The 27,242-nt window shown below is 48.3% G+C and overlaps 3 protein-coding genes across 3 annotated transcripts in view; 2 read left to right on the forward strand and 1 right to left on the reverse strand.

The window, feature by feature from the left end:
* Positions 1-1,159: 1,159 nt before the first annotated feature.
* Prg2 (proteoglycan 2, pro eosinophil major basic protein) lies at positions 1,160-4,467 on the forward strand. The gene is given in 7 exon segments (XM_028894211.2): positions 1,160-1,230; positions 2,050-2,119; positions 2,779-2,879; positions 2,882-3,082; positions 3,428-3,559; positions 4,000-4,111; positions 4,297-4,467. Coding segments are annotated over 6 exon segments (663 nt in total). The 5' UTR covers positions 1,160-1,230; positions 2,050-2,061; the 3' UTR covers positions 4,356-4,467.
* A 6,220-nt stretch (positions 4,468-10,687) lies between these two features.
* Positions 10,688-17,087, forward strand: Prg3 (proteoglycan 3, pro eosinophil major basic protein 2). Its single transcript, XM_028894239.2, has 6 exons — positions 10,688-10,719; positions 11,092-11,226; positions 11,699-12,003; positions 14,418-14,549; positions 16,041-16,152; positions 16,748-17,087. The coding sequence occupies exons 2-6, from the start codon at positions 11,166-11,168 to the stop codon at positions 16,804-16,806; spliced, it is 669 nt and encodes a 222-aa protein (XP_028750072.1). The 5' UTR covers positions 10,688-10,719; positions 11,092-11,165; the 3' UTR covers positions 16,807-17,087.
* A 3,548-nt stretch (positions 17,088-20,635) lies between these two features.
* P2rx3 (purinergic receptor P2X 3) overlaps positions 20,636-27,242 on the reverse strand; it is a 36,656-nt gene continuing 30,049 nt past the window's right edge. Inside the window, exons 10-13 of the mRNA XM_028894222.2 lie at positions 23,394-23,487; positions 23,057-23,122; positions 22,353-22,430; positions 20,636-21,823 (exon numbers count right to left, since the gene is read on the reverse strand). Coding sequence (XP_028750055.1) covers positions 21,710-21,823; positions 22,353-22,430; positions 23,057-23,122; positions 23,394-23,487 — 352 coding nt within the window. The 3' untranslated portion in view covers positions 20,636-21,709. The remainder of the gene's footprint in view (positions 21,824-22,352; positions 22,431-23,056; positions 23,123-23,393; positions 23,488-27,242) is intronic.

The following is a 27,242-nucleotide window of genomic DNA, read 5'->3' on the forward strand; positions in this document are numbered from 1 at the left end:
TTATGAAGGTGGTAGATTGGCCAACCAAGGGGTCCAATTCTGAGGGTGAGTAGTTGGTGCATGAGAATACTTCTTGTTCACCAAGCTCCTCAGCTCAGTGATTTCCAGGTCCATTTGCATCCCCATTACCTGGACACATTAAACGCAGCTGTTTGCTTTCTACTCTAGAACAACTAACCAATCAGAATTTCCCAGAGACGGTCTTATGTGTTTTAAAAACATCTTTAATAAGGTCTCACTTTAGCATATAGATTTTGCACACATAGATTGCAATACCTGGAGACATGTAGAATAATAAAAGAAGGAACAGTTACCTCCCTTCTCACTCATGGAGGCCACCAAGGTCGTCAGGCTGGTGTGAATTCTTTCCACATCTAAATATGGTCTCGATGAAAACTCACAGGAAGGAGAGCTGCCCAAGGTTTCTTCTTGTAAAGTGGTGTTCTCACACTGAATATTTTCTCCTTGCTGGGTGTGATGGTAGCACATGCCTGCAGTTTCAGCACGAGAGAAGCTGAGACAGGAGGATTGCCACAAGTTGGAAGACAGCCCGAGCTATACAGTATCAGGCCAGTCAGGACCACATGGCAAGACAAAAAGCAAAAAACAAAGGGGAAACAGAGGCAGTAAACAGACAGACAGATAGACAGACAGACGACACATGTTTTCCTGTCTGTCTTGCTTTGTTCCCTTCCTGATGGGGCACACAGCTCCTCAGGCTCAGAGGCAGAAGAATTCTCTAGAACAGATGTGACCCATTTCAGTCACCATCCATGGCCCAGTCGTTTTGATGGTACAATCAACCAATAAACAACTTTGTGAAAGTTTTCCTATGTAAAGGTGCTTTTCTATCTAAAACAACAGTCTACAAAGAGGGAAACTGGCCAAAAGTCAGTCTTTAACAGATAATGAGTGTTTCCCCCAATGACTTAGGTAAAGTGGGAAAATAATGAATTGGGGAAAGCTCCCATGGAGAGTCAGAAATGGAGCCCAGAAATGGAACTCTTAGCTCAGACCAAGAACTCAAGGCTCCCTTCCCCCACACGTGGTGGCTAAGGAATAGACTCATCAAATAAGTGAAGAAAGGACTCTTATCAGCCCCCCCTCCCTCTGGCTGAGGCAAACCCTCCTGTGCCCAGGGGACTTCCTCCAAGGTGTCTATAAAAGTCACTGTGAGATAGGGTGAGGGGGGATCCAGCTTTGCAAACTTGATACGACCCAGGAAGGCCTGTAAGTTTTTTCTCGACTGGGGATGTCCAGCCTCTGGGGAGACCCCTGACTTCTAGGCTGAGGGCTCTAGTCGGCTGGCAGGGCTTCATGCGGCTTTTAGCTTCTGCTGGAGCTAGTGCGATGAGCATCACTTCTGAGCCACAGGCACACTCTCCTTGTCCGTCAAGGAAAGGAGAATCCTGTGTGGCTTGGGGCAAGGAACACACGGTTTAAGGGCTGTGCATTCCCAGCAAGGTCAACAACCATTGCTTCTCCATTCACTCACATTGCAGACACGGACAAGCTTGTTAATGTAAATGAATGGAGAAATAAATAAATAATTCATTTTACTTGCTGGCTTACAAGAAAGCTGGGCAGAGCTGCTCCTTATGGAGTGCTTTATTTTGTTCAGAAAGGACTTCCTGGAGCTGGGGCTGGGCCTCAGTTGGTAGAGTACCTGCCCAGCATGCACCAAGCCCTGGGTTCATTCCCCAACAAAATATAAACCAGGGGTGATGGTACATGCCTATAATCTCAGCGCTTGAGAAACAGAAGCAGGATAATCAGGAATTCTATGCCATTCTTGGCTACATATTGAGTTCCAGGCTACCTAGGCTATATGAAACCTTGTCATGAACAGAGCAAAACAGATGAGTTCCTTAGAACCGCATGGACTGGGCTCAGCCTGAGCTCTTCTGGCTCATCCTAAATTCTTGCCTTCTTTTTCTACACCCTCCTCCCATAGGTCCAAAATGGTCTGGCTGTGGAGTGTGTGTGTGTGTGTGTGTGTGTGTGTGTGTGTGTGTGTGTTGTGTAAAACATCTGTGTTCTCTGTTTCAGGACAAAGCCAAGATGAAATTCCCTCTGCTTCTGGCTCTTCTAGTCGGAGGAGCGTCTGCTCTTCATCTGAGTGAGTTGTCAGTTCTCTCAGTCTCTCTCTCTCTCTCTCTCTCTCTCTCTCTCTCTCTCTCTCTCTCTCTCTCTCTCTCTCTCTCTTTTGTTCCTGTGTGGAGTAGATGAGGTCTGACTCACATAACCAGTGCCATCACCAATCATTCCCAAATTTAGAATCCCTGTACACTAGAGTACACAGGGGTTCTGCAGGACTCCTGAGAACATCTGTTAGGCCTGTAGCCTTGATTCTGTTCCGGCATTTCCAATTTTGTTCTTTCTACATAATTCTAAATGATGTTTCCAGTAATAATGGTTTCTTTTGACTTTGAGTTTACTGAGCATTTTCCTCTGCATGTTATGTCCTTTAGTCCCCAGAGCACCCCCATGAAGTACCTGGGGTTGTATACCAACTTCACAAACAAAGAAATAAAAGTGGTAATTGCCGAGTCCAGGACCCAGACCCACAAAGAATGGACTCTAAGCTACTGTGGTTAGCTTTCTTGACCTCATGTGTGACATGGGGTGTCTGCTCATGGAGATGTGGCTGTAGGTTTCTTTCTTTTCAGGCAGGGTTTTGCACACTGGTGTTCAGGGAGTGGGGCAGGAGATGCCCACAGGTCTAGGGAGACTAGGGGAAAGTGTGAAGGAAGGACACTTGAATTTTCTACTTGCCAGGGTCTGACGCTTCCGACTTCGAAAGCCCATTGAGAGATGAGAACTTGCCTAGGGATGTGGGGATGTCAAGACCGGAAGTAGAAGAGTGTCCTCCTGGGGAGGGCTAATACCTCTGGAGGAAGAGGAAGGTTCTGGAAGTGAAAATACTCCTGGGGATGAGGGAGCTGTCTCAGGCCAGGATGTGTCCGATGAGGACCTCCAGTGCCCTAAGGAAGAGGACACAGTGAGACTGATGGGTGACTCCGGATGTAAGACCTGTCGATACCTCCTGGTGAGGAGTCCTCACCAGTTTGACAACGCTCAAGTAAGTGGCTGAGGCGGAGAGCAGGGACAGACAGGAGACATGTCTCCATTTCCCACAGCGTTAATGCTTGCTCTTTTTGTGGGCTGGTGGTGGGGGGCATCAGAAGAGGATGAAGTTTCAGAGATGCTGGGTGGGGAGAAGGTCTTGGGGAAATGTGCTGTACTTTGCTCTACTGCTTTCTAATGGCTATGGCTATGGAGGGAGGGGAAAGAGGGCAGGGAGTAAGAACAGAGGGTGGGGGCGGGGAGGAAGGGAATGGAGACTCAGAGACCATGACTGTGACCATGGGCACTCCTGGCGAGGGGTGAGGGACTTCCCTTCTTCCTCTTCTGTTTTGTTCTGCAGGCGGTTTGCCGGCGCTGCTACCGGGGCAGCCTCGCCTCCATCCACAGCTTCAGAGTTAACTTTTATATCCAGTGCTCTGTCAGGGGACTCAACCAAGGTCAAGTCTGGATTGGAGGCAGGATCTCGGGCTGGGTAAGAGGGATACCAGAACTAAGTGGGAGCACCTCTTGACCCCATCCAGGTTCAACTTTGCTACGACTTTGTCTGTATTTCCCTTTACTGTCCCTGAAGAGCCGGGACAGAAGGCCACTCAGACAAGACACTGAGGTGCCACCAAAGATCTAGAATCAGGCTTGAGTCCAAGTTCCTCCCAGCTTTTTACCTTTGTGGTCTGGGGGTTGTTGCCTTACCTGTATGTTTTCCTCTGCCCCACTTCTGGTTCATGATATAAGAATGACCACGCCATAGAGATGAGAATGGGGTGGTGATGATCGCTGTGAGCCAAAAGTTCAGCTTGCCAGCTTATCCATGATGGCCCTGTGGTCAAGGACCTTGGGGGTTAGTAGGGACAGTGCTGGCTCTGTCCCTCACCCTCCCTCCCACTGTATCCCTTTGCCTCCTACCTTCTCTAGGGTCGCTGCAAACGCTTTGGATGGGTTGATGGAAGCTCTTGGAACTTTGCATTTTGGGCTGCTGGCCAGCCTGGCCGTGGTGGTGGCAGATGCGTGACCCTGTGTACTCAAGGTGAGGCTAGCTGGAGATGAATGAAGGGAAGGCCAGGGAGACTCAAGGAAGAATGCCAGGAAGTGAGGCTGGCCACTGAGGGAGCAGCTTTCTGAGTGAAGTGTAGAGTCTGTGGGAACTACAATATTCCTAGTGTCACGTGAGTGTAGACAAAGAGCTGAAATTCTCCTATTCTCCCTTCACAGGAGGCCACTGGCGTCGATCTGTCTGTGCCAAGAGACGTCCCTTCATCTGTTCGTATTGAGCTGGTGCCAGCCAGGAGTTCTAATTCATCCTCTCCTGGGTCCTGCCTCTCCTTTCCTGCCAGATGCCCCCTTCTTTCGTCTCCTACAATAAAACTGCTTTCCTGAAATAGATTCCTTTTCTCCTGTGATCATTCGTGGCTCAGTCTCCTTTTGACTTTCTGCTTTCTCATCTCACTCTGCTCCACACCTTTCATGAAGGAGCCATAAAGTCAGCACTCTTCAGGAAATGACGGTGCAGTGGGGTTTATGAAGGCTTTCTTCTGACAATAGAGAAATGTGTGCAGGTGGCACGAAAGTGCCCATGGAAGACCCGATTACCTAGCATCTGTGTATTGGGTATTGTCAGGGCCTCGCCAACAGTTTCCAGGCATGTGAAGGTTTTGGGTGGACTCTCACCTACACCAGCTCTTCTTTCCCACTGTATTAGCTGCTGTGACAAAATATCTGACTCAGGAAGACAGAGCTTATTTGGGGCCACAGGTTAAGGGTCTACTATGGTAGGGAAGTCCTGGTAGAGAGACTCAAGGCAGGTGGTTACATTGTATCAATAGTTGGAAAGCAGCAAGGAGATGAATGTCCGTGTGCAGCTAGCTTCTTCCAGACACAACCCAGGACCCACACCCAGGGAATGGTGGGACTTCACACCTCAATGAACCTGATCAAGATAATCCCTCCCAGGCACCATTTCTCTGTTTTCTATTAAGGAGGCTGGCATTACAGCATGTATTTTATTGGCTGCTTGACTCTCCCCAGATGAATCCTCTCTTCCTCTAGCAATGTTTTTGTACTTCCCCAAATTAACTATAGGATGTGTACTCAAATCCTTGTCTCAGGCTCTGCTTTGGAGAGAGCCCAATAATGAACTCCTTATTATGAGTCAGACTCTCAATGAGGTCTGGGGATCTAAGACACAGGGTGTGTGTGTGTGTGTGTGTGTGTGTGTGTGTGTGTGTGTGTGTGTGTAAGAGAGAGAAGAGAGAGAGAGAGAGAGAGAGAGAGTGCACGAACATGTGCTAGTTGTTACCAATGATTGAGTACTCGCCCGCTGTGGCAAATGCCTTGCATAGATCACACTTTGCCATCCATCATCATTATCTCTGCCATGCAGAAGCAGGCTCAGAGAAGTCATACATGGATGAAAGACTTGCTCAAGACAGAACATCTGGATGTTCCCAAAGCTGAGATTTGATTTTCTTAGCTCCAAAGCCTGCTCCTTTAGCCATTGTTTCCATGCTTGGAAGTTTTTGACTGATTTCCTTTACTCTTAACTTTCTCTTGGGGCATAAGACTCAACCTATCTGGAGGAAAAGAAGCCCAGTTAAAGATGGGGAAGAACGGCTTTAATATTACCAGGGAGAGAAGCGGGACAAAAGGGCTCAATGGCCTAAGCCCTTTTCTTCCAGGAATTTTCCAACTGTATATGGGTCCAGGGTCCCGGGGAAGCAAAAGAAGACCTGAGAGTTTTTGAGTGAGAAGAAGGTCTGTTTGTTCAAGGTTAGTTACTCTGTAAGCTGAAAAAGAGACAGAGCCACACTCTGGTCCATGAGACTACTGTGCCATGTCAGCTGTTGATTTTATATATGGTGAGCTTCGGAAATTCTGTGCGTTTGGCTCCGTGGTGGGTGCTAGCTGAGGCAGAACTGTCACCCCTCATGGAGGCCATCTTCTGCTGTGGGACGGCACTGCTGCTCTTGTTTTAATATTAATAATAAAGATGGTGAGGGGCTGGGACCATAACTCCGTGGTAGAGTAGCTGCCCCGGCGCATGTGAAGTCCTGAGTCGGGATTCCAACGCTGCCATAAAAGAATGCATGAATGAATGCATGAATAAGACAAGATGCTCCCCACCACCATTTGCTAGGCATCTACTACATTCAGAACTCCAGGCTGAGAGTTAGGTAGATTTTTTTTTTGTCTTGCTTCTCTTAGTGGGTTTTGTGGTACCTGCTCCATGGGAGTCTCTTTAAAGGATGCCAAGGAGGAAGCTCCAGGGTACTTTACCATGCTAAGCAGTGGACTGTACTTGCTCAGGAGACTGAACTCCACACTGCTTTGACCTTGTGATTTCCTTCCTTATCATGCTGATGGTGAGAATCACCCTTTTGGTAAAATGGTAAACTGGAGTTTTAGGACAAGATGAATATCTAGAAACCCACGTGAAAGGTGACTATATTATTCATACATTAAACCATTTTTTTTTAAGTAAAGTGGGCCTAGGGATGTAGCATGGTTGGTAGAGTGCTTGCCCAGCATGCATGAAGCCCTGGGTTCTATCCCCAACACCACATAAAAAAGGAGAGAGGCACGCATTTGTAATCCTAGTACTTGGGAGGTGGAGGCAGCAGGATCAGAAGTTCAAGATCATCATCAGCTACATGGTGAGTTTGAGGTCAGCTTGGGCTACATGGTATCCTGTTTCAAAAAAAAAAAAAAAAAAAGTCCGGCGGTGGTGGCACACGCCTTTAATCCCAGCACTCGGGAGGCAGAGGCAGGTGGATCTTTGTGAGTTCGAGGCCAGCCTGGTCGACAGAATGAGATCCAGGAAAGGTGCAAAGCTGCACAGAGAAACCCTGTCTCGAAAAACCAAAAAACCAAAAAAAAAAAAAAAAAAAAAAAAAAAGTCCATGAAATAAATAAAATAAAAAGACTGGCCTTGTGTCCCAAGAGATAGCTTGTGTGAGCATTCTTCCTTTTTGGCAAGATGCTGACCGAGCTCTCTGCAGCAGACATCAACACTTTCGATGGAATGCCCAGAGTGTAGCAGCATGCAAAGCACAGAGTGGACACTCAGCCTCCTGAGCAAGTACAGTGCATCACCTATTCACTGACAAGGACCATGGGAAGCTCAAAGGGCCTCATCTCACAAGGACACCCCGGCTCCACACGCCAGGCAATTCTCTGACAGCTCTGCCCTGGCTGGTTTCTTTAGAGGAAGATCTTGTCACTGTCCTCAGTTTGGGATTTTATTATATATCATGCTGCTAGCTTCTCATGATTAAACTCATCATTTGGATGAAACAGGGTATAACTGAGCCTTGGAAAGAAAAGCCAATTTGAACATAAATGAAAACAGTAACACCGAGACTTGGAAGCATTGGTACCATTGGCTAGATTGTCAGGGTAACACCTTTGGAAGGAAACAAGGACTTGTGGGCTGTGAGAACTGGAAAAATCATTCACCTCTATTAGTTTTTTTCAGTAAATTTGTGAAGTTAAGGTGGCTAATGCCCAATTTGTAGGATAATTTTTTAGAATTACATATGGAAGTAATAGTTGTAAAAAACCTTGTGGAAACATAGTGCCTGGTCTGGAACAAACCTTCAAAAACATTACTTCTGGTTTTCAGTTACAGAGGAGTCACTGTGGCCACCGACAAGGTTACGGAAGCTTTTGGAATGGCCTGTTTTTTTTTTTTTCCAGGATTTGTGTGCAAGGAAAACAGGATCCATGTGAATGAATGAATGGGGTTGGAGAAGACAGAAGTCAAAGAGAGGAAGGCCAAGGTCGGGTGCATAAAAGGCATAAAACCCTGGGTTTAGCCCGGTCTCTGACTTGCCAGGGGACCTTGGGCAACTCCTTTAAGCACTTGGAGATTTGTAAAAAGAAATAATGCGTGCAAAGCTTATGGTAGTGTGGGCTCATGAGAAGAGCAACCCCTGGGACTCACCCCAGACACCCAATGAAATGTCACCGCTGTCATGGGCCTCAGGGTGAAGGAGAGCAACAGGGAAGGGCATCTATGTTTCTCCTTTTCTCACTGGAGCAATCTCAAACTTGAAACTTATAGACCAAGTTTTGGGGTTCCTGGAACTGACCAACCTTCCCACTGTCAGGTAGATAAGCAGGCAGTCTGGTCTGTTGGGTGGAGAGATAAGGGCCAAGGCCGTTACTTTGAAATCAGGCCAGGAAATGGCCTCTCAGTTTCTTCTCCAATTACAGGTCCCTTGGGAGAGGAGAGGAAGTCAAGGCACTCAGGCCATCTTGCCCTCTAAGTGACCCGCATCTACTTCTTTAGAGGTGTGGGCCAGTATATAGGTAACAAGTGTGCACTGTCCAACAGAACACCTCCCAGTTGCATCAACCTCACTTCCAACAATCCACAAGCTCTTGGCAGGACGTTATGGCAAAGCCAGGGCTATACACTCACTGTGTTCTCTTTGGGCAACAGTGAATGAACTGGAGCTTGGCTGTTTCAGTAAAATTAGTCATTGTGAATATATTTGCATGCAATTTGATTTTAAGAATGTTTGCAGTAAAATATTACTTATATTTAATATTGAATTTGTTAGCCGGGCAGTGGTGGGGCACGCCTTTAATCCCAGCACACGGGAGGCAGAGGCAGGAGGACCTCTGTGAGTTCGAGGCCAGCCTGGGCTACCAAGTAAGTTCCAGGAAAAGGCGCAAAGCTACACAGAGAAATCCTGTCTCGAAAAGCCAAAAAAAAAAAAAAAAATATTGAATTTGTTTAGTGTCTTCTTAAATTTGTGGCCTGAGATGAATGTTTCATTGCTTGATCCTAGTCCTAACCCTGTTAGGGTCAAGAGGGCTGGTGGAGGTAGACAGTGAGGGTGGGGAGGGCAAGGTGATCTACAGATTGACCAGAAGACTTAACATGAGGGTTTTCATTCCAGTTCTTTGCCAGCTCTGGAGGTACATCTAGAGGTTAGATGAAATGATATAGTCCAGGACGGTGGTCTCTAAATGATCCAGAGGACATCAGGCGATGAAATGTGTAGAAATGTTTTCGATTGTTGCCTTCTGGGTGTATGTGTGATGTCAGACATCTCATGGATACAGATAAATGGTGCTATTAAATTTTAGATAATGCATAGAGCAGCCCCCACAACTAATACATGGTCTATGTATTAAGAAAATAAATGTTGAGAAACTTGATTCAGGTCCATAGTACAGAAGAAACAGTGTACATATTGAAGATGAGAACTAGAAAGGGCCTAGTCTGTGAACAGGGAAGGATGGAGGGAGGGAGAAGGGAGGGAGGGACAGAGGAAGAAAGGGAGGGAGGAAGGGAGAGAGAAAGAATGTGAGAATGTTTAGGACTTAGAAATCCCTGCCCCTTGACTTCTTATGAGTCTTAGTTAGGGTTTTTATTGCTATGATGGAACACCATAACCAAAAGCATCATGGGAGAAGAAAGGGCACACTTCCATACAACTGTTCATCATCAAAAGCAGTTTGGGCAGGAATTCAAACAGGACAGGAACCTGGAAGCAGGAGCTGATACAGAGGCCATGGAGTGGTGCTGCTTACTGGCTTGCTCGTCATGGCTTGCTCAGCTTTTCTTTTTCTTTTCTTTTCTTTTCTTTTGTTTTTGTTTTTCAAGACAGGGTTTCTCTGTGTAGCTTTGCACCTTTTCCTGGAACTCACTTGGTAGCCCAGGTTGGCCTCGAACTCACAGAGATCTGCCTGCCTCTGCCTCCCGAGTGCTGGGATTAAAGGCGTGCGCCACCACCACCCAGCTATTTTTGTTTGTTAGTTTTGTTTTGTTTTTTCAAGACAGGGTTTTTCTGTGTAGTTCTGGTGCCTTTCCTGGATCTCGCTCTGTAGATCAGGCTGTCAGCCTGCTTTCTTATAGAACCTAGGACCATCAGCCCAGATATGGCAGCACCCACAATAGGCTGGGCCCTTCCCCATCAATCATTAATCAAGAAAATGCTCTAAGGCTTGACTGCAGCCTGATCTTATGGGAACATTTGTCAGTTGAAGTTCCCTTATCTCAGATGACTCTAGCTTTTGTCAGGTTGACACAAAAACTAGCCAGGGAATCATGAAAGCTCAGTGAGCTTTACTTCTGTGAATCCTATTATTTACATCTGTGAAGCAGGGAAATCCTAAAGTCTCAGTGGAGATGGATGAAGGTGGGATCAGGGGTGTGCTGTTTATGAAGCACCTCTTGTGGATGCTCAGGCTCACCTCCTCTCATCCTCCTTCCCTTCGTAGTCCCTAGCTGCTTCCTAGGATTTGCACATCACTTCGTGCAACCTTGGAAGGTTGCTTCTGAATTACAGGATATCATTCAGGCTGGACACTTTCGGGCCATTAATTCTAATTATGTCTGGTTGATAGGCATGACATTACACATACCTCTTAAATAAACTGGCGCACATGGGCTTTGAGTTAGGGCAGCAGGCCCCAGAGGGCAGGGCTCTGCTGTCTTAACAGAGAGCAGGGTCTGGAGTGACAAAACTGAACAAATTATTATCAGTTCCATTATCCCCAAGCCTGGCCTGGAGCAATCACCCTGGCCCCTTCCACTTCCCCAAAAACCCAGTATAAGGCCTGAATGTGCAGCAGTGGCTGCAACCACTGAGAGAGAGTCTGTGTGCAACCACAGACTCCCATAAAGTGCGTGCTGTGCTGGGCCAGGGTCAGGGAGGAAACAGGGGACACTAGCACCTAAACATCTGGGGAGCCTGTTTCTAGGATCACCATAACTACTGTCTTTGCCTCTTCTTTTCCCACATAAGTGAAGTCAGCTCTGGCTGGGGGCTGACCTGTCCCTGCAGGTCTGGAATCCGGGTAGAATGCGGTCCTAGGAACAGGCATGAAGATCTTAGGAGGGCGCTTGTGCAGCTCAGTTGCCCATCCCTAACTCCTGTTTCAGACTTTCCAGCTCAGGGTCTGTCTATCAGAGGAGGAGGAGGAAAAGGAGGAAGAGGAGGTTCTCTGGCCTTCCCTTTAATCAGGTAATTAAACGAACATCATGTCATGTGCCAGAAGCTGTGTTGGACACAAGAAGGACAGTTCTGAGGACGAAGGCAGAATTGCCTCTACTACATGATCAAGGAGATATGAAGCAGCCCCTGGTCCTGTCTCTTCTCCTGTTGGGGACAGTTTCTGCTTTTCATCTGGGTAAGTCCTTCCCTTTCATTCTCATCCATCTTCCTCCTTTTCCTTCTCTCCCACCCTTTTGGTCATTGTTGCTGTTATCACAGGGCCAGGGTCACAGTGTGTTCTTTTCAGGTTGCTCACACATCTCTGGTTAGATATCTCCCAGACCCAGAACTGGCTCCTTCAGGAGGAAATAAACAAAAACAAAAACAAAGCATCTATATTATAGGATGAAGGGCCAGTGATCATTTCAGGCTTTTCTCACAAGGTCTTCCCACCCATATACATACCTATGGTGTCAGCCAGCATTCAGGCTGTTGTCCCTCTATGGGTCTGGTGTAAGACATCTCTTTTTACCCAACCTAGAGGAGTTCCTTACTAGTGTGTGGCTCCAGATTAGGACCCAGGAAAGCTCTAGTGGATAGTTGGAGCTGTCCGAGGTGCTGGAGGAAGAGAGCGTCTCATGTGATGGCAGATTACCTCTTCTTCCTAGAGGCCACTCACCCGAATCTGGAGGACCCAAAGAGACAGCCAGACCTGTGGAAGGATGCAGATGGTTCAAGGGAGCAGGAAGGAGATTTGGCTCTGACCCAAGAGACAATGCAGACAGAGGGAGAGGAGGCTGAGGGTTCTGAACATCAAGACATCTTTGAAGATGAGGAGTCCAACCCAGATGCCTTAGACAAGGACTCAGCATGCCCCAGGGAAGAGGACACAGCTAATTTGCAGGGAGCTCCTGGGTGCAAGAGCTGCCGCTACGTGCTGGTTAGGACTCCCAAGACTTTTGATAGGGCTCAGGTAAGTGATAGGAAGACATCATGAAAAGGTCAAGGGGAGGGAAAAGGACTGGGTTAAAAATTCTGTTCTCTATTCATTTAGACTAGTGTTTCTCAAAGCTGCAGAATTGCCTGGAGGTCTTGTTAAAATATAGGATTTGTAGCTCCATCTTCACAGTCTTTGAATCAAGAGGCCTGAGGGGTGCATTGCTCTAAGGACTGTAACAAAGTCATAGGGAACGGAGATCATCTTGGTCTGAGGACTGCACTTTTAGAACTGACTTGTGTACAAACACTTTGGTGACAGGGATACTTGTGTTTCATGGAAGACGAAGTGGAATAGGTGTAAGAGCCGGAGGTTGAGGGTAAGATTGGGGTGAAGTGGCATCTTCTGGAAATGACAGAACTGTTGCATTCATGAGCCCACAACAGCTGTGGTTGCCTGCACAAGACCTGCAGAAGATCAAGCCAGTCACCATTCCATTATGGATGTGCAGGGGTCCACAAGCACCATCCTTAGATGAGGAGTTATTGTCAATTGATGGCTGCTAAGAGAAAGTCAATTTCCTTTAGGGGTGTGGCCACTGGTAGGTTGAGTATGGTCATGCATGTATGGACAGTATTAATTAGTCTCTTTGGGTCATATGTTTACTAAAAGAAGATATGAGGTTGGAAAGAGGATGTGTATGTGATTCAGGAGGAGCTAGAGTAGGAAGCGAGGAGATGAATATGATTGAAACACATTGTATGTGTGTATGAGAATTTCATAATAAATAAAATATTGTATTAAAACCATATAGATGGCCGGGCGGTGGTGGCGCATGCCTTTAATCCCAGCACTCGGGAGGCAGAGGCAGGCGGATCTCTGTGAGTTCGAGGCCAGCCTGGGCTACCAAGTGAGTTCCAGGAAAGGCGCAAAGCTACACAGAGAAACCCTGTCTCGAAAAACCAAAACCAAAACCAAAACCAAAAACAAAATAACCATATAGAGCATTAAAAACAACTCCTATAAGAGGGGAGATTCAAAGTGACAGACTTACCCTTCTGTACCTCACTCAATACTTCTGGATATGTGTGTGTGTGTGTGTGTGTGTGTGTGTGTGTGTGTGTACATGCTAACTAGGAAATGTCAAGATTTGACAACTGCACTGAAATGAATTTTAAAGGAGTAATCTTACCTCTAACAAGAAAAGAAAAAAAAACCCTGTGTTAAATACTGCCTTCTTTCACTGACCATTAATTTTTTTCTGTGTGACTCTCTTCACCTTTCAGAGATCAGGCTCTTCCAAATGAAGATATATGGTTGCCCTTTAGTCTCCATGGGACATTGGTCCCAGGACCCTCCCAGTAGAAACTAATATCTATGTTCAAGGTGCTTATGTATAGATGGCATAGTGTTTGCATATAATCCTCGTACATTCTCCTGTATGTTAAATGTTTATGCTTATTATTTATTGCGTGTTCATGTGGGGGTGCACACACTATGACGTATGCATGTAGGTCAGAAGACAACTTTCAGGAGTTTATTTTATCTTTCCTCCATGTGTGGCCTGGGATCAAACTCATTTATCTACTCACTGAGCTATCTCTTTACCCCCTCTTGTATTCTTTAAACCATTCTCTAGATTATTTGTAATACTGAAATGTAAATTCATGAGAATAGTTTTTATACTTTATTATTTGAGGACTAATGCCAAAAGAAAGAGCATCATTCAGTGTAAATATAACTAAAAACACACATTTTTAGGGGCTGAGGAGATGGCTTCGTGGGTAAAGTGAGCTTGTTTTGAAAGCATGAAGACTTGAGTTCAAATCTCTAGCACCCAATGGAAAAATCTGGATATTGCAGTGCATGCCTGTAACCTTAGCACTAGGGGGCAGAGACAGGTAGATCCCGAGAGCTCACTGGCCAGGAAGCCTATCTCAAGCAACAAGCTTCTGGTTCAATGAGAGATCCTGTCTCAGGCAGTAAGGCAGATAGTGAGTGATAGAGGACACTCAGCCCGATGCTCTGCGCTGGCTTCTGCAGGTGTGCATCTACACCCTCACAGGCATGCATTACTCTCAGAGCCCCACATACAAACATACAAGAGATATTTTCAGTGTATGGTTGATTGAATATGTGGCCAAGAAACCCACAACTATGGAGGGCTCACTGTATGGTACTGCTGTTTTTTAATTGTAGTACAGGTCAGAGGAGATTATGCATTTGAATTGCCATGTGAAGCAGTCTCTAAATGGTGGCTATAATTATTATTAGGATTACTATTTCCTGCAAGGATGCCCTGACCACTGATAAAGAAGCAAAATAGAGGCTTGATGGAAGCAAGTGGATTCCTTATAATGAATCTGTGAATAGTTTTAGGGATCTTTCTTGGTGATTCAGGATCTTGAGGCAAAAGAATGAATTCTCTATCCCATCTCTCCTCTCTGCAGCGTGTCTGCAGGAGATGCTACCGAGGCAATCTTGCGTCCATCCATAGCTACAGTTTCAACTACCAAATCCAATGCTTGGCCAGGAAGATCAACCAGGCCCGCATCTGGATTGGAGGCATCCTTAGAGGCTGGGTAAGTTCTGACCCAACTCAGTTCAGAAAGTTTTGATTGTCTTGAGGGATCATTTGCTGGCTCACAGTTAAGGTGTCCTTTAAATGATAGGCAATAGGATGCTGGAGTTGCCCTGTACTGTCTTGGGAGAATTGATTGCCCATACCTCTCACTAATTTCATATTCAATTACTTCAGGCTTATAGCTCAAAATTAGCTGTGGTAAATTTACACCAAGAAAATTGACAATTGTTACCAGCTAGTCAGCTGTCACTGTGACAAAATGCTTGAGAGAATCACTTTATAAGGAAGAAAGACTTATTTGGCATGTAAGTTCAGAGGCTTCAGTTTACACTCACTTGAAGGTGTTGGTTTGGATTTGACACACAGGATGTCATGATGGGAGTGTGTGGCAGAAGACGACTATTTACTTCTGGTGACAGAGAAGCAAAGAAGAATGAAAGGGTTCAGGGTCCTAGCATTCTCTTCAAGAGCATGCCCCAGATGACCTAACTGTCTCTTAGTAAACTCTACCTCTTAAATGTTCTACCACCTCCCAATTCTATCACGAGTTGGGGACACAGTCTTTAACACATGGTCTTTGGGGGGACACTTCAGATCAAAATTAGTACATGTTATATAAGGGTTCCTTCTTACTTCTCTCTCACCCTTCCCTAGGTTTGGTGTGTGTGTGTGTGTGTGTGTGTGTGTGTGTGTGTGTGTGTGTGTGTGTGTTTTCTGTGTATACCTGAATGTGGAGACCATAGGCCAATCTCAGGTGTCGTTCCTTAGGAGCCACCTAGCTTATTTTTTAAGACAGAGTCTCTCACTGGGACCTAGGCTATCCTATCAGCTGCACTGGCTGACTATGAACCCCAAAGGAATCCATTTATCTTTGGTACCTAACACTGATATTCCAAGTGTGAACCAGCAGCCTGGATATTTAATGTAAGTGCTAGAGATTGAACTCAGGCAAGCCCTTTACCAGATGAGCCATCTCTCCGGTCCTCAGAGCTGGGTTTTTGAGACAAGTGATCATACAAAACTGAAGTGACAGACAGATTCCAGGAAACTGACTCCGGGCTCATCCCAGTTGTTTACTATCTGAGGAGCACCCTCAGATCCTTGGTTTTTCTTCAGCTGTAAAACAGGGATCTCCATCCCTGGTGGTAATCCTAAGATAGTGGATGAATGAATTATACTTAGTACTAGAGGATGGTCCATGGGCCATCATCATCAGTATCACCTGGTAGCTTGTTAGAGCTGCAGAATAATGGGCCCCATGCCTGAACTCCTGAATCCGAGCCTGCATGTTAATAAGATCAGCACAGTTGGGGAAATCTGCCCTGTATGGTGTCTGGGAGCAATGGTTATTCTCCATCACATCCCCTGCAACCCCTGAGAGATGGGTGGTGAGAGCATTCAGCCTCTTTCCAGGCAGTGAGAGGAGTCAGCAATGGCTTGGATCTTCCTGCCTTCTTTGGTTCTCTGATCCACTTTCTTTCTTCTCTAGTTCTTCTGGAAGAAATTTCGCTGGACTGATGGGAGCTGCTGGGATTTTGGATACTGGGCCCCAGGGCAGCCTGGGTGTGGGGGAGGACACTGTGTGACTCTAGGCACCACAGGTGAGAGGGATAGGCTCCAGACAAAGGAGATGCATTGATAAAGTAGTATTTTTAGTTGCTGTTTCTTTGAGCTGCCTGGACACACCTCTTCAAACCTACTCACTCCATATGGAGAACTCAGACTTGGTCTGTGGGGAGGGCTGAGGTGTAAAGACTTCTCAGGGCAAGTCCAGATGATGGGACACCTTGTAGAGGGAGTAGGTGGGAGCCCTTTACTTCCTCTGATACCAGGCTAACAAACTTGAATGACTTAAGTGGTCAGCAAGACCAGCAGATGCGAATGGAAGGAGTGGATGTAGAAATTGGTGATGGCTGAGACAAGATGCTAGCTTCCAGCTGCAGATGTGGGGAACAGCATACATGGCAGATGTGCAGCACTTTAGTAAAGTGGCTGAATGCATGCTAGAGTAAGAGGGCTGTGATTTGCATGCCACCCTTGCTACTTACCAGCTACAATACAGCAAATTGTTGCCACAAATCTCTTCCTCCAAAGATGATGATCGCTATGTAAGGGGATAGAAAGGTACCTGATGAGGGAGGGTTGGAGCTCAGTGCAGACCCCAGTCAGTTTATATCACTGCGTTTTCTGCTGCAGGGGGCCATTGGCGAAGAGCTTCCTGCAAACGCCGCCTGCCTTTCATCTGCTCCTTCTAAGTTGGAGGTGGGACTCTACCTTCGAACCTCCTGCCTTCACAGCCCTGGCTGCTGGTGTCCCACCATTTGGCATTCAGTTCTGTCCCCTGCCTCTCCTGGTCAAAAAGTCAGGCTTTCCACTGCACCTAAGTCTTGTTTCTTTCCTTTGTGGAACTCGCTCTGTAGACCAGGCTGGCCTGGAACTCATAGAGACCTGCCTGTGTCTGCCTCCTGAGTGCTGGGATTAAAGGCGAGTGCCACCAACCCCAAAAAGTCTTGTTTCTTCATTGCCCTTTCTCGGAGACTCCTGTTTGTTGGGAAAATCCTAGAAGTGAAAGACGGTGGGACTAGGCAGCCTGATGCGGGCGGGGAGCAGTGACAGAGCTTGGGGCATTGCGTGGTGGCAGTACCAAGTCACCCGGAAGCTGAGCAATGCTCTCTGCCGTCTCTTCTTCACTGGCTCTCATTCCACCTTTCTAGTCAGTGAGAGGAGAGCAGAGAAGAGCCATCTGCTGGGGAGCCGGTCCTGCTTTTGCTTGGTCTTATTGTGAGGTGGGGGGGTCGAGTGGCTTTCCAAATGGAAGAGAAGGGGCTTACTCAAGATCTGGTATGCAATACTGAGATTGAGAGTGGGGGACACCCTGAGGGGTGAAAACCCTCTTTTACAGAAGTCTGTCCCTCTAGTGCTATGCTTTTTGGCATCCAGCAATGACTCCCATTTCCCATTCTCCCAGCCTCCTCCTGGGTGTTTCAAGAGAGAGGCAGCCCTCTCCTCCATTATCACCTACTCTTTCTGTAGAGAGGCTACAGTTTTGAAGGGATCTGTCCTACACTCATAAGCCCAAGGCAAGAGACTGGCAAGAGCATAGATCCTACCCTTAGTTCTATTATCTTGGGCCTCATCGTTCCTTCACGTCACTTTCTCAGACCTGGGGAGATGGAGGGAATATCATTTTTACCGTTAACTTCAAGCCAGCTAGAACAGCGGGCTAGAAAGATTTCACAAAAAGTATTTAGAGTAGACAGAACAGGAGGTTCACAGTTGAGACTGGGCATTAAAGAGTATAGAGAAAACCTCAAATTGTGTGTGTCTATATGCTTGCTCATGGTGAGAGAATTTCTGTACATGCACTTGTAAATGTGGGATACCCAAAATACAAATGTATACTGGTATCCCACACATTCTCTCTTTAAGGCTACTGGATTTGAGGGATTGGAACAGGGATGGGGCACAGCCCTAGAGAAACAGTATAGCTAAGTCCTTTGAACATGGAGGTCTTTGAACATGGATGAGTAGGCCCTGACACCCATGGCACCTCACTGATGGAGGATGCCCAGGGTCTGTCTTGGTAGAGGGATCGTTGGCTCAGCTCCTAATCGTGGCAAGAATCCTGCCAAGAGGTGGAGCTGCCTAAGAGTGGGGTGCCATGGAGGTCCCTGCATCGAACACTGCAGTAAGTGGAGTCTTGACTCAATGCTTCTAGAGAAAGTGGGATTGTTGCAGGAGGTGGATGATGAGCAGTAACGAGGACATTTCGGGGTACACCAAGCTCCTGATGCAGTCACTCGCTCCCTTTCTCGCCACCTCCTCTCCTTCCCTCACAGAGAATGGTGTCTAAAGGAACCCAACACCCTGATGGCTAGGGCCATAGGCAGAGGTGTGTGTGTTGGGGGGACAAGCGCCTTCTCGACTAAAGCCTCCTTAGAGCACGCCTAGCTAGTAAAATGCTCCTCAAGTCTCTGGCACTGTTTCTGAGTATCACACTCGGCCCTTATGTGGCAATTGTGCTGGCTGTTTACAGCCTCTCACTCTTGCTTAGCTCTTGACTAAAAGGCACATAATCTTGAGAGAAGACAGTCCCCAGAACCTTATCAATTACTATCCCCAGGAGACTGACTGGTAGCTTGCTGAGAACAAGGTGTTGTGAGGAGGAACACAGAAAGGAAGGGTATGGGATGTCAGGGTATGGCGGGGATCTGGTGGGAGGGAAGGGAAACAGACTGCTGTGTCCACTGAGTTCGCTTCCTAGAGACTCAGGAGGACAGCCTCGGCATCTCTGAAGACAGTTGGCTCTGTAACTTGTTCCTGCTTCTGGCTAGTGAAGGTCTGGGCACCAGATGATTCTTACAATTCTCCAGCTCTCTATTTCCCTGCCCCTGGGAGACCGTGTGCCTCATCCTGCCTAGCTACTTCGCTTAGACTTCACCAGTTATTGCAGCAGGATCTTGCCTAGCCCAGGCAACAAATCTAGACAAAAGGCGAGTCGACACATTTCCTGACTTTCCCCCAGTAGATACACACAGAAGTCAACATCTCACACTCCAGCATCACAAATCTCTGGGTTCATGTCACTTCTGCTTCCATTCCCTCATTTCATTTGGCCTCAGTTTCTTTTGTAAAATGAAGGTTGAGTTCGGCAATGCCTGTCATCCATTTAGCCCACAGCTTGCCAATGGTGAGCCCCTCCACCACTGAATGACAGCTTGTAGCCTGGAGAGTGAACACAGCTTCCAGCTCTAGTTCCAAGAACTGTCTACTTGTTTTTCTACCAAATTAATAACAAACCACAGAAACCTCCCCAGGTGTGGTCAGGGCCCGCGTGACCACGTCGGTGACGGCGCTGAGTAAATCACAGTGTATCAGATACAAGCTGGCTGTTGTAATTTCTATTAGCCTACATCTAATAGCACACAAAAGTGGACTTGATTCAGACAAAGGGAGTAGAGAATGGGGCTTACACACTTACTGGAAGGTCCAGAAGAGGCTCAGGCACCTGGGGGAGGATTATCCTAGTCTGGGGTACAGTTCCCTTCCAGGACACAGTGTCTCCATCTCCTCCTAGGAAGCATCTTTGTGAACTCAGCCTTAGCTCAAAGGGGGCCTGGGGGCCTCCTTATTGGAGGATGTGCTGTTTCCTTTACTGATGTCTCTGCTGGAGAGATGAAGCCTGGCCAGGTCCACTGGATACTACCCAGGAGCTGATGCTGGTGCTAGGGAGACAGTATCCCATCGCCCATAATGATGGGGGCTGTGAGTAGCAGATGGAGGGCAGGATTGATGGACCTGGTGAGAGGACTCTTACCCCTTCTCCCCCTGGGTGGAGATCATTGGGGTTGGGTCTGTTCAAGCACTCCCGTAGAAGTCTTCCCAAAGCACTCCTACACCATCCCTTCCCCGACATCTCTCTGCACCTTCTGGTGAGGGGCCAGCCCTCTGTCTACATGCATGCTCATCTCTCCCAAGACCTCATCACCATGCCCATGTTCCCAGGGGAGACTGGCCCTGACACTAATGAAACTTATATCTCAGGCCTACTCTTTTTCATGAACCTCTCTGATATCTAATTCTGTATTCTTTTTAAAGAGGTGCCCCCAGCTGGATGATGACACTTGCCTGTAAATCCCAATCCTGGGGAAAGGGTGAGGGAGGAGGACTGTAAAGCTGAGGCCAGCCAGGGATACATAGCAACATCTTTTCATCTAAAGCAACCAAACAAGAAAACCAAACCAAACCAAAAAAGCCTTGCAAGTTGCTTCCTCCCCAAACCTTGATTCTGTCCTTGAGCTTCTGAGATTTAGGGCTTCCTCTCCCTCTCCTCTTTACTTTAAAAGACAGAGACAAGATGGACTTGACTTCAGTTCTATAGTGTCCTTCTCTGAGCACAGGACACCTGTGTTCTCTCTTGGCCTCTAACTATGGCACAAGGGAAGCCGTTTTCCATTTCTGGCCTTAGTGTTGATCTGTAAGCAAGAGAGTTGGACATGATGGTTCCTGAGGCCCTTTAGCCTATTAGGATCACATGGAACAGGCCTGGCTGACCTGGCTGATTCCCACCCCCCCCCCCCCGCCGTCTCCACCTCCTGAGTGCTGGGATTACAGATGTGCACCACCATACCTGGTTTATACAGTGCTGGAGGTTGGCCCTAGGCTTTCTTTACCCATGCTAAACAAACACTGTATCTATTCAGCTACATCCCTAGCCCCTAAGTAAGGCTTTTCCAACAATGCTTAAACAAAGGCAGCTGATGTCCTGGGGCATGATGCTAGGTTTAGAAATCACTTCTCACCTGTCGTGTGTGTGTGTGTGTGTGTGTGTGTGTGTGTGTGTGTGTGTGTGTGTGTGTATCTTCTATCTGGATTCTGGAGTGAGGGTCCAGATGTGTGAGGGCCTATATGGAGAATAAAGATCTACTCCTCAGCTTGGGCTTGAGATATGGGTGAGGAAAAATTCACCGACAGACATACCTCCTATTTCCTTCTGAAGCTGGACTTGGCCAAGTCAGAAATAAGAGTTTATACTCCATCTCACTGGGCTCCCCTAAAGTGGGGCCTGCATTGCCGAGAAAGCTCACTGGTGATCTAGTTACGGGAAAGGCAGGGAAAGGCAATGGACACAAAGGAACCACATTCAGGGAGTTCATTCTTCCCTCACAGATGTGGGCAAAGGAGTTAGATCTGGGTATAAATCTCACTTTCTGGTCACGTGGACTGGGGCAAATGACTCAGTCTCCCTGAGCCTTTGCTTCTCTTCAAAAACAAAAAACCCCAGAAATATACCCTATAGGATTATTTTAAGGGCTCAATGAGATAATGTGTATGGAAGTGCCTGGTACTTGGTAGGGCCTATGGGTGTAACCGTAGCAACCATTTTCTCTCTCCTTTGGAAAGGGATGGATACTGCTGTCCTAAGACCCTGGGAAGCAGATGGGAGGCATGCAAGGGATAAAGGCAAGATTCGGGTCTTAGCAGGAAGCATTATCTGTCTGCTGAACAGTAAGGACCTAGATACCTGGCTGTGGTCTTTGGGATGAGCAGCAGAAATGAGAGCCCTCTCTCCCCCATCCCACCCCCATCTGCCCAGACAGGGTGGCCCGTTGGAGAGTCTGCAGCCTAAGGGTGAGCATGGGACCCTGGGGAGGGGCCCTAGTGGCCGATGGAGTAGGCCCCGGAGTCCGTGGACTGCTTTTCCACAGTGGCCTGGTCACTGGGGAACACCGGGTTGGTGGAGGCTGTACCCTTCAGTGTTGTCTCGTTCACCTGCAAGCAGAAGAGTTGGCATCGTCACGTTTGACACTGGGCAGCATCTTCCAGTGTGACCCCTTTGACAAATTCAGCAGCTGGGGTGGGGTGGGGGTTGCCCGGTCATTGGGGGAGGTAGAGTAAGTCTCCGAGAACCCAGGACTCTGCATGCGCTCCAAGGGAAAACTGTAACCCAGGCCATCTCCAGGCAGGATCCGTTCTGCCCCGGAAGCGGACAAGTGACAGTGAGTGGTGGGCATGTTGACGGTGACCCACAGAACTGCCCCCTCCTGATTGCTTTCTCATAAGGAAAGGGCTGGTGTCTTTGTTCATGCTAGGTAAGCAACAGACCCCTGAGCTCCACCCAGCCCTAAATCCCCGAAGAGCCCATTCTCGGCCCAGCGCTCTCTTGGCCCCCACACACTAATGGAGGCCCACTGAACTTCCGTTCAGAACACCCCGCACAGTAAACCATCGAGAGTCCCCCGGGGTCCAGCAGCCCTCCTGCTCTGCTTCCTTGGCTTTTCAGTCTCTTCCCCCAACTCACCTCCTCAAACTTCCTGGCTTTGTAGTGGTCGGCCCCTTTGAGGAAATTGAGCAGGATGATGTCACAGAGAACAGTGCCCTGGAGGGAGAGCAGCCGTGCAGGCTCAAAGAGCGGCTCTGAGATGGGCAGGGCTCCAATGGCCCCTGTGCTGCCCAGCTCGGGGCCGGACTGCTTCAGCAGACAGGTGGCCAAAGCATTGTCAGGCGAGGGGCCTGAAGGGGTTGAGTCTTCCAGAGAGACGACTGTACGGCTCTTCTCAGAAAATGCCCGGAGGCTCTTCGGGATCCTCTATGGCCCACCTCTCTAGCTACTGAGAAATGCCCTTGGCTCACAAGCACAGAGAGTGTGAAGGGAGAAGCAGAGGGAGCTAGGGGAGGAGTCCCTGGGAGTGGGCCTTTGTCCCCACCTTGCCTGGTGGCTCTGTCCTCACTAAGGTATCCTAGGACTGCGGAAACATGGAGTCTCTCCCTCCCTTCATGGTGAGAGGCAGGACTTTCTTATAAGACAGAAGCACCTGAACACAGGGATGCAGTCTCTGGAGGCCATGGGCCTTGGGGGGTAATGACGGGAGATGCCCAAGCCGGGCTACTTAGCAGCAGGTGTTGGAGCCCAGAGGAGGGCTTACCCTGAGCTGTTTGATAGTACCATGCCTGGCTTGGACCCACCCTGACTGCCCTGTAAGAGGCTGGAAAGACTGAACTTACCACTCCCACAGAAGTGAAGGCGGCCACGGAGCTGATGATGGTAGGGATGATGTTGAACTTGCCAGCCTGTATGTATAAAGAGCAAAGCATGAAGACCAGGGTTGAACAGAGAGGAGGTGAGGGCTGAGGTTAAACTTGGGCTCCTGTTACAGAGGCTGTGGAGCCTGAAGAGTTTTTAGTGGGTCAAACCGTTCCACCCTACATAGCATGGGGAGCTGATGGGAGATGCGGCCAGTTGGCCAGTTGAAGACTCCCCTCCCCTGAGAGCCTCTTCAAGGCCCAAGTGCAGGAATTGGACCCCCCACCACCACCTCATCTGCTGGATCCCAGGACTCACGTTCCCATACACCAGCACATCAAAGCGGATGCCAAAAGCCTTCAGGAGTGTGCGGTACTCGCTGCCATTCTCCATCTTGTAGTATTTGGCAAACCTGGAGGCCAGAGGGGAAACGGGGTCTGCCTATGAATTCTCCTGCCTGAACTCTTAGGGTTCTTTAGAGCTCAGTAGTCATTATCAAGCAGTTGATGGTGGGTTAAGATGCCTGCTATCGTTCTTCCCGCACTGATAAGGAGACTTCAACAACAGATTCTGGGGCCATCCCTAGGACCTACAGAACCAACATCGTCGTTGGTGAGAACTAAGACTCTCCTCTTAAAATAATCTCGACACAAGGTGTGTGTGTGTGTGTGTGTGTGTGTGTGTGTGTGTGCCCATGAGTGTGAATGTCATGGCCTATGCATGTGTGTAGCTTGAGGTCAACATCAGATGTCTTCTTTGACTGCCTTGCACCTCATCTTTGAGACAGTGTTTCTCACTAAACCTGGCTGGTTAATGAGATCCTGGAAACCGCTCATCTCCACCCTCTCAGCACTGGGATCACAGACATGTGGCTTTTAAAAGTGTGAGTGCTGGACATGGAACTCAGGCCCTTGTGCTTGAGCACCAAGCACTCTACCCACTGAGCCATCTCTGAAAACCTCTCTACCCGTTTTGAGTTATATGTTTATGACAGCTTGAACTACAGCTGACCACAACTGGCCCCAGGCTTCTTAGTTCTGCTTGCTTGGGTATCTCAGGGCCCAACTTTAACCTACCTGGGCTCAAAGCCTGACTCCTATAACTGTGTACATGTTATTTAACCTGAGACTCAGTGGCTGCATCTTGAGTGGCAACAATAAAACAGTCCTGCTCTACGGGGTTGCCATGAGAACTGAGAACACGTGGCAGTGTTGTAGAACAGCCCTGGGCACAGGAAACAGACACTGGTGTTGGCCATTGTTATGTGCTGAAGAAATATGTTTTATACCGTAACTGAGAAAAGCATTTCCTGCTCCCTCACCTCATTCTACCCTTGCCTCCATGCCATGGCAGAGGAAATGGTTTTCATATTTTCCGAAGCTCTGCAAGGTTAAATGACGTACCCAGGATTTCCCACTGGAAACTCGGCACTAGCTCTGCCCAAGTCTTTTGCTTTGTCTCTTGCCCCTCAGCTTTGGCTGCTGGATGCCTTGTGGTGAGCTGGGGGCTCATAGGAGTGATCACATTTCATTCTTCCCACAGACTCAGTGGTACCCACACAGAAGGGTGACGTTCACACCCTAATTTGCAGACACCTATGGCGGGGAGGGGAACTGCCTGTGGCTTCGAAGCTCGTAAGTGCTAGGCTTGGGATTGGAATTGCTGTTGGGGAACTCCAGCATCAGGTAGAAATGAGTCTGGATCCTACAGTCATCACCTGCAAACAGCATGGCCTTTAATGTTTCTTAGCTCTCAGGGTGTCAGCTTCCATGTCTATAAGATAGAGGTGCCCCTGTCCTGTCAAAGCTCTGTTAGAAGCAGCTGAATACTCACTGAGACCGACTCACTGAACACTACTGAAATCCCACAACAGATATTCTGTCCACCAGACACCGTCTTTCTCTGCCCAGCTGTGGCCCAGGGAGCCTGTCTCTTGCTGCTTCTACCAAGCAGTCTGCTCGGCTTTTAGGTGGGTTCATCCAAAGGAAGTAGCAACAGGAGAGCAGAAAGGACAGAGTATTCAGTCTGCTTAGCCTCCAGCAGTGGCTTAGCTTCCACAGAGGCTTACAGAGTGGCTTCAGCTTTCTCTAGATTCCGAGCTTTCCTCCCTTTGCTTGCCCATGCCAGCGCTGGGATAACAGCTTCCACAGGCTGCCAGGCTCGGGGTCCTTCACCACCTAGGTTGGCTCCTCTTGTCCCATGTGTACCCGTGTGCATTGCTTCTTCACGTAATCACACCTTTTGAGCCTCCCCCACCCCCCCGTGTCCCCTTGGGATACCTACTCTAACGGCCCCCACTTTGCAGACAGGGAAGCTCAGGCCCAGATGCTTCTGTCATCAGGAAGCAGTCCAGGAAGTTCAGGGAGCAGGTTTCTGCCCCTACCCATGCCTGGGCTAGGCCTGAGTGCTGAACCTGCCACCAAGTAAGGCTGAGAACCATTCAGTGGAAGCATTCTCAAGGGTGCCTGATGCCAGGTGTTTCCCGTGGGCCCTGCAGCTGAAGGGACAGAGTGAGGGAAGGCAGGAGAGTCTTCTCCAGAGAGTGAGACCCGGGGTAAAAATGACAGTGACCTAAGAGGGATACTGGATGAAGTACAGCCACTGAGCAGGAAGAGAGGAAGGCTTGGGGGTCAGGGGAATGCGTGAGGAATGAGACCATCTTTAACTCTGGTAAGTGTTGTCTGGGTAACAGTGGGAGGACTCCATACAGGTCAAAGCCAGGCAGTGTGTGTTCAAATGCAGCAGTGGAAGGGACTGCAGGAAGGGTAACAGGTCTAGCTCCCTGAGACCCAAGAGCCCAGACCTTCAAGGAGACCTCCAGGGATAGCTCAAAGAAATGTTTGAAATAGACAGAAGATTTCAGAAGCCTATGGCTTTCAGGCTGCCTTGAGGGTATGTAGACCAGACAGACCATGACCATCTCAGCACCCACTATTTATAAAGCCCCAGAAATATATGTAGAATACCCCAGTTAACCTCATGAATAATGCACTGTTGTTGACCCATTTTATAGACGAGAGAGATGAGCAGGTAACTTGCTTGAGTCAGGATTCTGATGACTTCTGATTCTAGGACTCCACAGCCCAAGCTTGGAATCTCTGAACCATCTGTCTTTAGCTAGTTTTAATGATGTAAGCACCCGGGTGCAAGGTCTGCAAGCCCTTCTAAATTCTACATTCTCACACAACTGGAGAATTCAAGGTCCTTGTCACAGAGATGTGCTCGTGGCAACTGGGCATGGGGAGCGGGGATGAATCCCAGATGTTTGAGGCGGGGCTGGGGTTGAGACTGTGGTTCTGCAGCCTTCATGTACAGCCTAAGGCTGCATCCATGACAAGTGCTCTGACATGGACTCGGAGAACAAGAAGTTGGCATCCTAGGCTCCACTGGTTAAATTTATCCTGGGAAGGAATGTGAAGGGAACAGGGAGAGAAATCAGAGCGGACTTGGTTTTCTTCCAGCACCTGCCTTCCAAGAGGCAATAAGCGTGGTAAGATCATTATCTCACCAGCCACCCACCCTCAAGGAGGCTTGGCAGGGAAGGCTTCTCTTCCTGCTGGGCGGGAGGAATTGCAGAGCTCAGGGAGGAGGGTCTAGGGCTACAGATAGGGCTGGACTCTGCAGGGTCCAGACTCCACTCCAGTGGAGCCAAAGATCACAGAAGCTGTCTCATCCCTGAGGCAGGGGATGGCTCAGATCACAAGGGCTTGGGGTATCTTCTTGTTGAGTCACACTTGGACCTGATTTCCCTGTCCCTCATACCTGGCTGGTGCTCCATCACTGGCTCTTGTAATGTGGATGGAAGTGAGGCTTGTTACCTGGGGCTGAGATGGTTCAGTGCAGTGTACCTTCTGTGTTCTCCTGCTCCTGCCTCCCGCCATCTAATGGCTAACTATTTAGGAACCAGGGGAATTGATGAGGCAATCTTGATGGAGACCGAGTCAAGATGGCAGGCAGGAGACTAGAGCCCAGAATGACTCTACAAAGCCCTCCAACATCCCTGACCCACAATGTTAATCCACCGGTGAGAGGACTGTTTGTTACAGCAGTTATCAATACCTATCCTGACTGTTACAACCGTCCTCACTAGTTTTATCTTTATGAGAAGACTGAGGCACAGTGAGAAGTGCTTTTCTAAAGGACAAAGACTGAGTGAGAGTTGGGGAG

This window comes from Peromyscus leucopus, chromosome 4, assembly GCF_004664715.2.
Source record: "Peromyscus leucopus breed LL Stock chromosome 4, UCI_PerLeu_2.1, whole genome shotgun sequence".
NCBI classification, from domain to species: domain Eukaryota; kingdom Metazoa; phylum Chordata; class Mammalia; order Rodentia; family Cricetidae; genus Peromyscus; species Peromyscus leucopus.